The sequence below is a fragment of the Bidens hawaiensis genome, unplaced genomic scaffold (assembly GCF_021521415.1).
Source record: "Bidens hawaiensis isolate Kalapana, Puna unplaced genomic scaffold, B.hawaiensis_p1.1 tig00041873_1, whole genome shotgun sequence".
NCBI lineage: Eukaryota > Viridiplantae > Streptophyta > Magnoliopsida > Asterales > Asteraceae > Bidens > Bidens hawaiensis.
Genome location: NW_027497425.1, coordinates 137,364 through 151,508, shown reverse-complemented (window position 1 = coordinate 151,508; position 14,145 = coordinate 137,364). Strand labels below are relative to the sequence as shown.

At 36.6% G+C, this 14,145-nt stretch overlaps 1 protein-coding gene across 1 annotated transcript; it reads left to right on the top strand.

Annotated features, from left to right (window-relative positions):
* Positions 1 to 81: 81 nt before the first annotated feature.
* On the top strand, positions 82 to 3,653 carry LOC143593282 (BTB/POZ domain-containing protein At5g48800-like). Its single transcript, XM_077072963.1, has 4 exons — positions 82 to 191; positions 274 to 340; positions 711 to 1,874; positions 2,988 to 3,653. The coding sequence occupies exons 1-4, from the start codon at positions 133 to 135 to the stop codon at positions 3,513 to 3,515; spliced, it is 1,818 nt and encodes a 605-aa protein (XP_076929078.1). The 5' UTR covers positions 82 to 132; the 3' UTR covers positions 3,516 to 3,653.
* The last annotated feature ends 10,492 nt before the right edge of the window (positions 3,654 to 14,145 follow it).

The window sequence follows — 14,145 nt, the reverse complement described above, 5'->3', positions numbered from 1 at the left end:
AAAAAGAAAAGATGGCCACAAAACATCAAAATCTCCAACTGGGCTCTATCGATCTCACCTCCTAACCCCACTCTCACTTAACCATTTCCATATTATTCCCCCCTACACGACTCGTTTCTCTCCATTTCTCCCATGGACCTGCACCACCACCTCACCCTGGCTAAGACCTCGCGCCATCGCTCTAACGAATGGTTCGGTCCCTTTCTCGTTTAATTAGATCATGATATCAAATTTTGTTATTGTAACACAATGTTTTGGTTATGTCCTTTGCAGGATATTTCGTGATGTCCCAAGTGATATAACAATCGAAGTGAATGGTGTCACGTTTGCGTTACATAAGGTTAGTTTAATGTTATATCTTAAGTTTTAACTTTTAAAACTTGTGATCATCTTTTGTTGTTTTACTCCTTGAAAACAAAAGTTGACTTACAAGAGAGTCAAATGATTTGTATTTATTTACCTATTTGATTTAAGTTGTGTTTTATTTCAAACGGGTTAAATAAAATAAAAAAAAGTAAGTTCGATGTTTATTCTATATTTTTAAACGCAAATACTTTTTTTCGTTTTTATTCAAAGATTATATATTTTTTTAACGTTTCTATAGCTAAAAACTATAGATTTAATTTATATATAGTGGATGAACTTTTTTTTTACTGGTACTAAAAACGACTTATTTCAACCTGACTTATGTAAAATCCTGTTTTATGCAGTTTCCTCTTGTGTCACGTAGCGGAAGAATCCGAAAACTAGTCTCCGAAAACCGCGATTCCAACATATCTCGGGTCGAGCTTCTAAGCTTACCCGGAGGGCCAGAAACATTCGAGCTAGCCGCAAAATTTTGTTACGGAAACAACTTTGAGATAACCCCGACAAACGTCGCGCAACTATGTTGCATCTCGGAATACCTTGAAATGAACGAGGATTACTCGAACAACAACCTCGGATCACGCGCCGAGGAGTATCTCAACTATATTGTGTTGCAAAACCTCGAAATGTCGGTCAAGGTTTTACAACAGTGCGAAAACTTGCTTCCGCTAGCCGACGAGCTTAATATTGTAACCCGATGCATTGATGCAATAGCTTCGAAAGCTTGCGCAGAGCAAATTGCGTCAAGTTTTTCGAGATTGGAGTATAGTAGTTCGGGTAGACTACATATGAGCCGACAAAAGTGCGAATCGGATTGGTGGATTAAGGATTTATCGATTCTACGAATCGATATGTACCAACGGGTCATCACCGCGATGAAATGTCGCGGTGTAAGACCCGAAAGTATTGGGGAATCACTCATGAGTTATGCCGAAAAAGAGTTGACCAAAAAGTCAAACGGTCAACAAAAGGTAGTGGACGGGTCAAACGACCACGAGCGGGTCGTGGTCGAGACCATTGTCGGGTTACTCCCCGTTGAAAAACTCGCGGTCCCACTAACTTTTTTATTCGGGTTGCTTAGAAGTGCGGTAATGCTCGATTGCACGGTTGCGTGTAGGCTTGACCTTGAACGACGAATAGGGTCGCAGTTAGATACTGCAACGTTAGACGATCTTTTGATACCATCTTTTAGACACGATAGTGACACGTTGTTTGATGTTGATACCGTTCATAGGATTCTTGTTAACTTTTCGCAACAAGATGATAGTGGTGATGATGGTGATGATGATGATGATCCTGATGGCTCGGTTTTCGAGTCTGACGGGCTTGATTCGCCGTCAGAAACCGTGTTGTTTAAAGTTTCGAAGCTGGTTGATAATTATTTGGCGGAAATAGCGCCTGATGCGAACCTTAAGCTTTCGAAGTTTATAGGTGTTGTGGAAAGTTTACCGGCTCAAGCGAGAACGGTTCATGATGGGTTGTATCGAGCCATTGATGTTTATCTAAAGGTACATATTTTTTTTTTGTCAAATAGAATATTAATCTATTATTTTGTAAAATAATAAATGCCAAGTAATATGTTATTTCTAAGAAACTATACAATATTTTTTCCTTCATATAACTTACTAGTTTTTATCACCAATATTACGGAGTTTACATTATTCGTTTATGATATTTATATTTTTTTGGATTTTAATTTTATTTATTGTACATAAGTTAATAATATACTTAGTAGTTGATGGTGAAAGGGTTTCACAAATAAATGAGATGCTATAACCCGTTTTAAAAGTTATTTGGGTTTGATGAGACTCATGACCCGTTTATTTTTTATACTATATAATTGTATTTTTATTATAAATAATATATATCTTTTTTTTAAAAGAAATCGGATATTAACTTTTATTATATCTTATTTTATTGGATTTTCATATCTCTAATTTAATGAGATGATATAACCCGTTTAAGGAATATTTGGGTTTGGTGAGACTAATACCTGGAAAATTCGGGTCAAATGGATGAGAAGCCTCCATTTCAAATAATGCAATCTGGTGGCTTGAGAGAATGTAAGAAGCAACCAGAGAACTTTTAAAGCTTTCGTTTATATATATATTATAGATTGTTTATAAAAGTAAAAAAAGAATACTAAAATCGGTTTTAATTTCGTTGAGTTTGGTTAATTCAATTATTTATAAACATATAACTACAGATAAACTTGGAGAAACGGTCGGTGTAATGCATACAATAATTCTTAACGTACAAAAATACATTTATTCATTAAATCGATCCATGAAATCATAGCACAAGATCATGAAATCATCAATACATACCCAATTAATCATCGATTCACTGAAAAAAAACATATTCGGATCTTTAATCGATCGATTTTTTACTTTTCTTCACGAAACCCATTTTGAGCGTATTAGGATTCTTGAGTGTTTTTTGTATTTTGGCTTTTGAGCGTTTTGTTTTTGCCTTAAGCGTAATTCGCGTACGTCTTTGTACGTTAAGGATTATTGTACGATAACCTAACTCTATTAACTATAAAAACCGTAAAAATTAGTTATCTATAAAACATCTTGTACGTACCTAGTACTTATAACTAAACTAAACAAAACTTGCAGGCTCATCAGAGTTTATCAGAACTAGACAAGAAAAAGATATGCAAACTAATAGATTTCCAAAAGCTCTCACCCGAAGCCGGTGCACACGCTGCACAAAACGAACGACTTCCACTGCAATCAATAGTCCAAGTTCTATACATAGAACAACTCAGGCTTAGAAACGCCTTATACTGCTCTGAGTTCGGCGACACCCATAAACCGCCAATACACCAACAGTCGTGGCGGATCAACAGTGGTGCTCTCAGTGCTGCCATGTCACCGAAGGATAATTATGCATCATTGAGGCGAGAAAACCGAGAACTGAAACTTGAGTTGGCTCGGTTAAGGATGAGATTGAATGATTTGGAGAAAGAACATGTGTGCATGAAGAGAAATATGGAGAAATCAAATTCACGGAAATTTATGAGCTCGTTTTCGAAGAAAATTAGTAAACTTAACCTTTTTGGAAATAGTTCTTCAAGGGGATCATCGTCTCCATCAAGAAACTCACAAAGAACTGATTCTAAGGTAACTGCGAGAACAGAATGAAGCAAACGACTATGTTTTTTTCTTTCTTTTATGTTTGATGGTTCGGTTCGCAGGTTAGCCAAAGAACAGTCTAAAGCTGAGAAGTTAAGTTACAGTTCATAGATAATTTCTTTCTGTTCTGTATCTAAAGTTGTAAATGATATAATAGCTTCTTTGATGATATTCAACAGATTGATCATTTATAGAATTTGAAAATGGGATAAAGAGTTTTGCGACATGTGGCGCCCAGTCAGCAAATGGTAGGTTTTTGTTTTTGGGGTGTAATGGTGTTGTAGCCATATATACATATATATATATATATATATATACCACACACAAACAAAATAAAATAATAATATTCAAACAATGGAAACAAGCGATAAAAGAATATCCCCCCCACATTTCGCCCCTTTTGTAGCCTTGGGGGGGGGGGGGGGGGGGGGTTCTTGCCCCAAAACCAACCTTGTCGCCCACTTTACTCGCCCATTACACACACCCTTAGAGATACGAAGCAAATGCAAGAGCTAACAGACTCATAGCTAGAGCAACCAAACAGAGGAAAAAGGCTAGAAAATAGCCCAACATTAAGAGAACATAACTTTTGCTACGTTCAAAGTTACAGGATACATAAGTAATGGATGGAAAAGTCTCGACATGATGGATCGCGTGACAAAGAAACTATATGTGGTTTCGCCAACTGCCGGACCCAAACTACATCAACTCGAGAGACCTTATTTCGAACTCAATTAGTTTATTTACTTATTATTGTAAAAACGCGTGAATCCTTGTATCGAATAATTTACAAAGTTAATTTGATTATTAGGCATTGAATTTCAAAATTTTAAAATTTGGCTCCAGATGCCTATTCAGATTTACCCCTATAAAAGAGGACTTGATAAAAAGTCTAGATATTCAATAGTATATCAATTTTCTTTCAATAAGTCTCTTTCTTTTATTTGTGGATTCCTGAATGCCTTGTTCTTCTTCATGCATGATTTTAACTGCTTATCTTGTTTGTTGCTCTTTGTTTCATCTTGACCATATATTGTATTTATTGCCCATGCTGACCTGTTTCCATTGAGATAATAGTCTCTAGCTGGAAAATGTGTGTCATCTACTAGAGATCCTTTTGCGGTTTCTTGACTTTCTTCAGCGTGAGGCAGTGATCTACAACGTGAAGTTGAGCCTTCTTGTTTGTGATGAAACTGGTACATAGGTGTCTTTCCTGCCCATAACTTACAGGCTGAAGTTTGTTCGAGTTCATATCTGTAATCACTACTGATTTGAGACTCGGTTTGTTGCAAAGATGGTTCGCCGTGTTGCTGACTTTTAGCTTTGACCGGGCGATGTATAGTCGTGTTTGGGACGATGAAGAACACTTGACCAGGAACCATAACAGATTCCGGACGAACCACAGTGTTTGGAAATTTTAAAGAAATCCGGTCGAGTGATACTGTGTCTAGGGTACTTCCTCATGATTTCACCGGCTGTGATTGATCTTTGGTGATACTCAACATGCCTACCTGGATGCACTAGTTTCAGCACACCCTTTTCTTTTGTTGAAGCTCCCATACTATACTTGGTGGTGTTGAAGTATTTGGATTTTATGCTTGTTTTATTCTTGGATTTATAGAGTATTGACTGTTAAGAAATCAAGAAAAGGGGAAAAGGATTCCCAATGTTGTAAGGATTTAAATTGTACGTTCTTGTTCGGTTTTAACAGTTTTTAGGTTAATTCGTGAGTCAAATAGTTAGTAACAGTTTTTATATATATCTTTGAATTCAAAACAAAATGCTATGAAATCGAAATTGAATCAAACCAAACCATTACACAGCGAAACCGAACCTTTACATTAAAAAATTGAACCTTGATTCCATTGGTCAATTTAATAATATATATATATATATATATACACACACATATATATATATATATATAGATTGAGAGAGAGAGAGAGTAAGGATACTAAGAGAACCCTTTGCAAATTGAGAACTATTTTGGACCACTAAAAACACCTTTAAAAAAATATTTAAAAAAATCATAAAACAAAAAATAATAAAAATTTTAAAAAAGTAAAAAAACCAAAATTCTTATATTTCATCCGGTTCATTAAAAAAAACAAAAAAAAACATCGTATTATACACATATGTATAATTTTATATAATCTTTAGTTACGTAATATACACATATTTACAGTATCATTTATCTTAAATTATACACATGTGTACAAAAAAACATGTAAATGTACATATGTATATATTATACATATGTGTATATAATTTAGCTAAACCAAGTTTTTTTTATGAAACTGGGATGATAAAATAAGAATTTTGGGTTTTTTTACTTTTTTGATTTTTGTGTTTTTTTTTTATTTTATGATTTTTTTATTTTTGGGTTTTTTTGGTCCAAAATGGTTCTCATAGTTCTCAATGCTAAAAAAGTTCTCTCATGATCCTGATCCTATATATATATATATATACATATATAATTTTTTCTAAAGACTAGGGGTAATATAACTCTATAACTAAATAGGAAAGGTACATGCAGTTGACCAATAACTTATTTCACTAAAGAACAACCTTGTGTTCCTTGTTTTAGTTATCATAAAGGTGCTATTTTTATGCTTGGCAACATCTGAATTTGTGAATGTAGTCTTGTCACTTTGAGATAATGACCGAATGAATATGACAAGGATAGTCAAACAAGAGAAAATGAACAAATTTTAAAGAGAAACACAGCTTAATCTCGTTAATTTCAATTCAATATCTACCTGTTATCGATCTCAGAATCAGAAACTCGTATCAATATATTTGAGATTTGTAACACCAACAGCATTTTATTGTAATTTAGCTAGTGACATGCTATATGTAGCTAGTATCGATTTGAGATTTTGCACCGTATAACAAAATATGCAGTATTATGGTGTATATTACAATCTTATATAACTTTAGTCTTTAGATAAGATATAAAATAAGAACAAGATCTTGAAATTTGTTAAAATGATAAAAGTATGAGATTACCAAGGCATGAGGGCATTGCAGTCCTACATTTAGTGCATCTTGGGCTCTTCTTCTTTGGATTATATTTTTCGCCAAATGCACTTATATTTAATGCCTAGATCATAAGTAGAATATGCAATCCGAATATGGTAATTCATCATATATCAGAATTGTGAAAATAAGAAATCACACTTGAACGACAGGCATTACATCGAGCAGATAGCATTGTGAAAATAACATATTAAACACAATTTATGAATGCTAAATTATGTTCAGTTCATCCCATAATCACAAGTTTAAACAAGAAACTAACAAAATCAAAATATGTTCTACCAGATCACTGAAGACCAAACTTAACTGATACTGGAACCATGCTCCTCGGTGCGGTTTTTGCTCTTGTGTTGATCTATATAGTGGTTGGTCTCGAGTTGTAACTGGTTCAGTCCAGGTAGCCCTGTTTGCTCAGCCATAATTATAGAGATAAGTCTGCAATACATGACGTAAGAAATATACTCTCACAAGTTACATCTAATCTATCCATTATTCATTATTCATGATGGCGCGCATATATATATATTCAATGATTCAATATGTTGAGTTAATTGTTTATTTGTTCACGGGTCACGGGTCAGCGGGTTACCAGCTGATGCAAAATATGTAAGTTACCACTGCTAAAATAAAAGTTATATGCTGGCCTCTTTTTCACCATAACAAGAGCTCAGTAAGGGTCTCCCTCACTTGGATCCATCTAAAAGTTCATATTCGGCACAAATTTTATTTAACACAAACTTTTGGAACTTAAAGCTTTGGATTTAATAAATTACAAGGAAAACAAAGATATATTCCCAACACACACAAACACACTGCTAACATGAATAACATACTCAGATCTAGATAACAACATTACAGCATCAGCCTAGTGAATTAACCTAGGCTTGCACTCCAAAGTACGTACCTTGTAATTTCTGGATTGTTGACATATGGCTCCAAGGAAGACATAACCCTTCTAAGGTCAGCTTTCTCAATGTTTCTGGAAACCTTATTGGGTTTGCAAAAGTTAACGATTCAGACACATCTGTGTCTATGTTCAAAGCTTCAAGATGTGTCATCTTGGCAAAGCTTAGTAACCCATGATCAGAGGAAATAGAACACCCAAGCTTCTTGATATCAGGAAAAGATTCAAGCAAAAACTGAGTCTCGTGATCTAATATTAGTCTGGATATTGTCTGCAAGTTGAACAACGCAGGAACACTGAAATCAATTGGGATGTCGATTTTGTAACACCGTATATGCCTTAGCTTCACCATATTATCTGCTGAATACTTGAAGCTTTGGAAAATGCCTTTGATAATGAGAGTTTGAAGGCTCCATAACTTGGCCTTGGAGAATGTCAAAACTTGGCCTTGGAGAATGTCAATACATTGTCGACTGACCAAACTGCTAAGTACCTTAAATGAATCAGTTGGCTTATGTGGCCGGAATCAACACGTGGTACATTTTGTAAATCTAACACCCTAAGAAGCAGAAATGAAGGGGTCAAACTTGTAAGTTTTTCATTTTTATTTGGTGGTCGACTGTCATAAAAGCACAAAAAAGACCTTGTGTGAGAGCAAGATTAAGTGGATATTTATCCCACAAAACTTTATAGTCTGTGAATAGACGTTGTTGCTTCACTATGCTGGAAACAGAACCAGAGCCAAGACTTCTGCGTGACTTTGAAAAATTCACTCTCTTGAAGAAATTTTCTTCAAAAGCTTTCTTCAAGCATACTTCTCTCAAAAGATCATGCAGACGACATGATTTAACTCCTCCATTAGAACTTTTATCAGCAACAATCAACAAATTTCTGTCAATCAGATCCATTAGGTAATACCCACCTTCTTCCTCCAAGCTTCTTTGGCCTGCTTCTTTTATAAACCCTTCAGCCATCCAAAGCCTGATTAACCTTCGAACTTCGATTTTATAGTCTTCTGGAAAGTCGCCAGTATAGAGAAAACATTTCTTCAAGTATGGTCATAACTCAAACCCACACTTGTGGCAATTTTCTCCCACAAATCTTTCCTTTTCTCTCCTTTCTCCAGAACTCCTGCTATGACAACTAAAGCAAGGGGTAATCCTCCACACTTTATAGCTATATGCTTCCCTGTCTCAGTCAAACTTTCAGGACACTCATGTCCCCTGAAAGTCTTCCTACACAACAACTCCCAACTTTGGCCTTCAGTTAAGTGTTGTAGGTTGTGGATGAAACCACCATGGCTTATATGCAAAGCAACTTCTGTAAGCCGGGTGGTTAAGAGAACTCTACTACCTGTGCTATCTTCTGGAAAACATATTCCCACATCATCCCATGCCTTACAACTCCAGATATCATCGATCACGATCATATATCTCTTGTCCTTTAGGCTCTGGTACAACATTTGACAGAGTTTGGAATCACTCGTCGCTTCATGAACTGATTTACCTATTGACGCCAGTAGTTGTAGCAACAACCCTTGCTTTGAATATGTTTGAGACACAGTAACCCACCCACGTTTATTGAAACGATACTGCACATGAGAATTATTGAATATGTTTGTAGCCAAAGTAGTCTTACCGAGTCCTCCCATACCCACAATCGAGATTATGTCTAGCTTCTTGCGGTGTCCAATAAGTCTATCTACTATTAATAATGTGTCGTCTTCAAAGCCGACAATGAGTTCTTCACGTTCAGTTGCACTAAGATTCACCATTGTATTTCTGCTGGAACCAGTTGTTCCAGTGGCTTCATGAATCTCCATATCCATCATCATGTCTTGCTGGTTAAAATGTTTCTGGAACAAGTTCCCCTTATTATTACTTATGATATCGTCTCTGATAGATTTTAGGTCGTCCATAACATTTTTAAGTCTCTTAAGAGAGCAGTCCAGCAAATGATATTTGAGAATTGGGCCTGGCGTCAGTGGAAATAACCCTGAGTTATAACAGAGTAACCTAGATTTGATATTGGAGAATGACACCCTCTTTTGATATGGCAAGCGTAGGCTATCATTGTTCTTGATGACAGCAACAATTATGAACATATCAGCAATATCCTCTGCCTGGCGTGCTGCTTCAATAAGTCTTGTCTTCAATTTTCCCACATCATGAAGATCATGTAGTTGTTCTTCGTTTTTAAAAATGGAAAATGACGCCGTCTTTCAATATGACAGGCATTGGCTAAACCTATAGGCAACATCCTTTGCCTGACGTGCTGCTTTAATAAGTCTTGTCTTCAAGTTTCCCACATCATGAAGATCATGTAGTTGTTCTTCGTCTTTTAAAATGGAGAGCGACACCCTCTTTTGATATGACAAGCCTTGGCTAAACATATTGATAATATCCTCTGCCTGACTTGCTGCTTCAATAAGTCTTTCCTTCAAGTTTTCCACACCATGTTGTTCTTCGTCTTTGAAATAGGAGGACGACACCCTCTTTTGATCTGACAAGCGTAGGCTGTCAGTGTTCTTGATGACGGCAGATGATATGAACATACCAACAATATCCTCTGCCTGGCGTGCTGCTTCAGTAAGTCTTTTCTTTAAGTTTTCCACGTCATGAAGATCATGTAGTTGTTCTTCCTCTTTGGTAATGGAGGACGACACCCTCTCTTCATATGACAACCGTAGGCTATCATCGTTCTTGATGACGGCAGAAGATAAGAACTTATCCACAGTATCCGCTGCCTTACGTGCTGCTTTAACAAATCTTTTCTTCAAGTTTCTCACAGCATAAAGATCATCTTGATGCAGCGGTAAAAATGAAATGAAGATCAAAACACGTTGATTCTACGAATACCCGTGTAGTTCTTCCCGAACTTCCAGAAAAGACGTAGATCGTAAATCAGATAAATAATTGAACCTGTTGATTCACACGAATACCAGGATCAATTCTTCCAACTATCGTTGATTCACAAAGAATACCGATAATTAGGTCCTTCACACACTAACACATCATGTGATAGAGAGGAAATGATTTTTTTTTCATGTATTCCAAACCTCATTTTTTAACATAACAAAATCTCAAGTATTTAAAAGAAATAGAAAACCATTGAGTTTCTAATGATTAAACCAAAAGACATAAAATATTAATTTTAAACTCTTGTAATTCCATAACTCATGTCGTCATTATTTGGTAAACCTTTGATCTCCCCACATCACATCTTCTTGCCCTTCATATTTGAAAATGGAGGACGACACCCACTCTTCATATGACAATCGTAGGCTATCATCAATCTTGATGACGGCATAAGATATGGATATATCGACAATATCCTCTGCCTGGCGTGCTGCTTTAACAAGTCTTTTCTTCAAGTTTCCCACATCATGTAGTTCTTCGTCTTTGAAACAGGATCCAATCAGGTGGCTAAGCTCCTCATAAAGCAACTGGATTTCAGGCTTTTTTGCTTCGATGAGAGGATTGTTTCCAATCGGTGTATTGTTGCCGTCCTCATAAAGTAACCACCTCAACTTCACCATAAACATCTCCAGATCAGTGTTTTCCATCTCTAGCCTCAAGGCCTGTTCACGAGCCGAGCCGAGCCAGGGCTAGCTCGAGCTCGATAATTATTCGAGCTGGCTCGGCTCGAGCTCAAAATTTGAGCTCAAGCTCGGCTCGGTTTTAAATCGAGCCGGCTCGGCTAGGCTCGATTTAGCTCGAAACCTGTAAGAAGAGAAAGAGTACGGCAAGAGAGAGAGAGAGACGGGAAGAACACGAGAGAGAGAGAGAGAGACGGAGGGCGAGAAAGAAAGAGAGAGAAAGAGAGATCGAGTTTCAAAACACCCCCTCAAGTTTCATCAAAGTTTAAAACGAGTTTAAAGGTTCGTAAAAACTTATAACGACTTTACGCGAGCCAATCGAGCGAGCCTATCGAGCGAGCTCGAGTCGATCCGGGGCTAGCTCAGGCTCGGCTCGTTTAGAAATCGAGTCGAGCTAGGCTAGGCTCGTTTAGAATCGAGCCGATTTCGAGCGAGCTTTCTCCGAGCTTTTTTCGAGCGAGCTTCGAGCCGTGAGCTTTTTGAACAGCCCTAGTCAACTCTAGTAATCGAGTCGATTTCAATCAAATTTTGTGGGGTGTTGACTTCCGCGATGGTTTAGACAGACTCGTTTGTTGTTCTCCGGTATGGTTCAAATTACGTTCGACATGTAGTTGATCCCGCAGAGCTAGTTGCTGATGTGGCTTCGAGGGTTGCATTGATCATGTAGTCTTCAACTTTGGTTAAGTTATACGATGTTGGGTGTTTCCGATGATTGTTCTTGGTGACAGTTCATGATCGGTGAGTCAACGGGTTTGATCAATGCTGTATCGTGATGGGAATTTTCGGTCGTTGATGCAGTTTCAGATTTGATGGCATTAACGTTTGAAATTTGGATGGTAAGGTCAGTGATGTTAAAATATTAATGATAGCTCATTCATACCAGCTAATTGTTAAAAATAATATATAATGATAGTTGCCTTTGTTGACATTTATTAAAATACTAGTAATGTTTACCTTGTGTTACGACAGGTAAACCAGCTAGTGTTTGAATAAAAACTTATGCCAAAACACAAAAACCCAGTACAAGGGAATAGTAAAGTCTCCTTACAAAAAAAAGTTGATAACTACGTAATACATAGAAAACTAACAAAACTCAAGGACTTAAATTGGGAATAATTAAACACCTAATGGTGAAACTGGGAACAGTAGAACTTTGAGGATTAAAATGAAACTTTTACATAAGAGACATAATATTGTAGTAGTCGATAAATCGAATCGAACTTTAATATATAATTTTTAGTTTTATATATACATGTACACATTTTGGCCTGAAATTGGCTGGAATCTCGCTGAAAACCGTTGATTTTGGAAATTATTCTTTATTCATTTATTCATACATGAGTTAAGAAATATACTCTTACAAGTTACATCTAATTTATCCATTATTCTTTATTAATTATTCATGAGGGCATATAATCAATGATTCAATTTGTTGAGTGAATTATTAATTTATTTGTTCACGGGTCACGGGTCAGTGGGTTACCGGCTGATGCAAAATATTTAAGTTACCACTGCTAAAATAAAAGTTTTATGCTGGTCTCTTTTTCACCAAACAAGAGCTCAGTAAGGGTCTCCTTCACTTGGATCCATTTAAAACTTCACATTCAGCACAAATTTTATTTAACATTAACTTTTAAAACTTAATGGTTTGAATTTAGTAGATTACAAGTAAAACAAACATAAATTCTCAACACACACAAACACACTGCTAACATGAATATCATACTCAGGTCTAGAAACAACATTACAACATCAACCCTTGTAATCCATGTAGTATTCCTGAGGTCCCCCAACAACCTTGTGAATCAACCGGCTAGCTGCCAGTCGAGTATTTAATTTACGGTGACATGGATATCATAGTTCCCGTCTTCATGTTGCGCTTCTTGAATTCTATTTACAGAATCAACTACATCAGAGTTTAAATCATCAATCTCAATCTGCTCGAGTGTTAAGATGTCTCCTAGTACTAGTGGAATTTTACTAAGATCTCGACACTTTCTCACTGCTAGTTTCCTGAGGTGTGGGAAGCTGCTGCTAGAAGCATCCCAGATACGGATGTTAAGCCCTGACAATTCCAAATATTTCAGCTGGTGAAACTGCTCATACCAGTTTCCCACAGGTGTCCGCTGAACGAAGAGTATAGTAATTTGAGAACCTCGAGTTGGGGTAATTTCTGGATTGTTGACATATGGCTCCAAGGAAGACATAACCCTTCTAAGGTCAGCTTTCTCAATGTTTCTGGAAACCTTATTGGGTTTGCAAAAGTTAACGATTCAGACACATCTGTGTCTATGTTCAAAGCTTCAAGATGTGTCATCTTGGCAAAGCTTAGTAACCCATGATCAGAGGAAATAGAACACCCAAGCTTCTTGATATCAGGAAAAGATTCAAGCAAAAACTGAGTCCCGTGATCTAATATTAGTCTGGAAATTGTCTGCAAGTTGAACAACGCAGGAACACTGAAATCAATTGGGATGTCGATTTTGTAACACCGTGTATGCCTTAGCTTCACCATATTATCTGCTGAATACTTGAAGCTTTGGAAAATGCCTTTGATAATGAGAGTTTGAAGGCTCCATAACTTGGCCTTGGAGAACGGTAATACATTGTTGAATGACCAAACTGCTAAGTACCTTAAATGAATCAGTTGGCTTATGTGGCCGAAATCAACACGTGGTACATCTTGTAAATCTAACACCCTAAGAAGCAGAAATGAAGGGGACAAACTTGTAAGTTTTTCATTTTTATTTGGCGGTCGATGTCATAAAAGCACAAAAAAGACCTTGTGTGAGAGCAAGATTAAGTGGATATTTATCCCACAAAACTTTATAGTCTGTGAATAGACGTTGTTGCTTCACTATGCTGGAAACAGAACCAGAGCCAAGACTTCTGCGTGACTTTGAAAAATTCACTCTCTTGAAGAAATTTTCTTCATCCGCTTTTTTCAAGCATAGTTCTCTCAAAAGATCATGTAGGCGACATGATTTAACTCCTCCTTTAGAACTTTTATCAGCAACAATCAACAAATTTCTGTCAATCAGATCCATTAGGTAATACCCACCTTCTTCCTCCAAGCTTCTTTGGCCTGATTCTTTTAT